The sequence below is a fragment of the Gekko japonicus genome, unplaced genomic scaffold, assembly GCF_001447785.1.
Source record: "Gekko japonicus isolate JY-2015 unplaced genomic scaffold, Gekko_japonicus_V1.1 scaffold182, whole genome shotgun sequence".
In the NCBI taxonomy this organism is placed as follows: Eukaryota; Metazoa; Chordata; class Lepidosauria; order Squamata; family Gekkonidae; genus Gekko; species Gekko japonicus.
The window spans coordinates 797,503-797,894 of NW_015173128.1; the positions used below are offsets into that span (position 1 = coordinate 797,503).

At 59.9% G+C, this 392-nt stretch overlaps 1 protein-coding gene across 1 annotated transcript in view; it reads left to right on the plus strand.

The window, feature by feature from the left end:
- The first annotated feature begins 278 nt into the window (after positions 1–278).
- The window catches only part of GOSR1 (golgi SNAP receptor complex member 1), a 53,668-nt gene continuing 53,554 nt past the window's right edge, over positions 279–392 (plus strand). Inside the window, exon 1 of the mRNA XM_015422040.1 lies at positions 279–356. Coding sequence (XP_015277526.1) covers positions 314–356 — 43 coding nt within the window. The 5' untranslated portion in view covers positions 279–313. The remainder of the gene's footprint in view (positions 357–392) is intronic.

A 392-nucleotide genomic window follows, 5' to 3' on the forward strand; every position in this document is an offset into this window, starting at 1 on the left:
CAAAGTCTCCAGGTATTTTCCAGACCTGGCACCCCTAAGACACAGTCTGATCCATCACCCCTCATGGTTTTTTTTTCTCCCTTTAAACCAGCTGAAGGGCAAAGCGGTATAGTAGCGGCCCTTTCGGCCTGCATTCTCCGGCCTGAGCTTTGCGGCCAGGGGGGGCGCTACAAGACATTCGAAGAGCCGGCTTGGTCTCTCCGGCTCTCTCATGCCTCCGAGGCCGGAAGTACGGGGCGGAGAGGCGCTCTGGTCCCCGTCCTCTCTATAGTTCGGCGCGCAAGCCGAAGAGGGCTGACGTCGGACAACAAAGATGGCGGCCGCGGGAGGGAGCAGCAGCAGCAACTACTGGGAGGGTGAGGGAGGAAAGCTGGGACGGGAAGGGAAAGTCG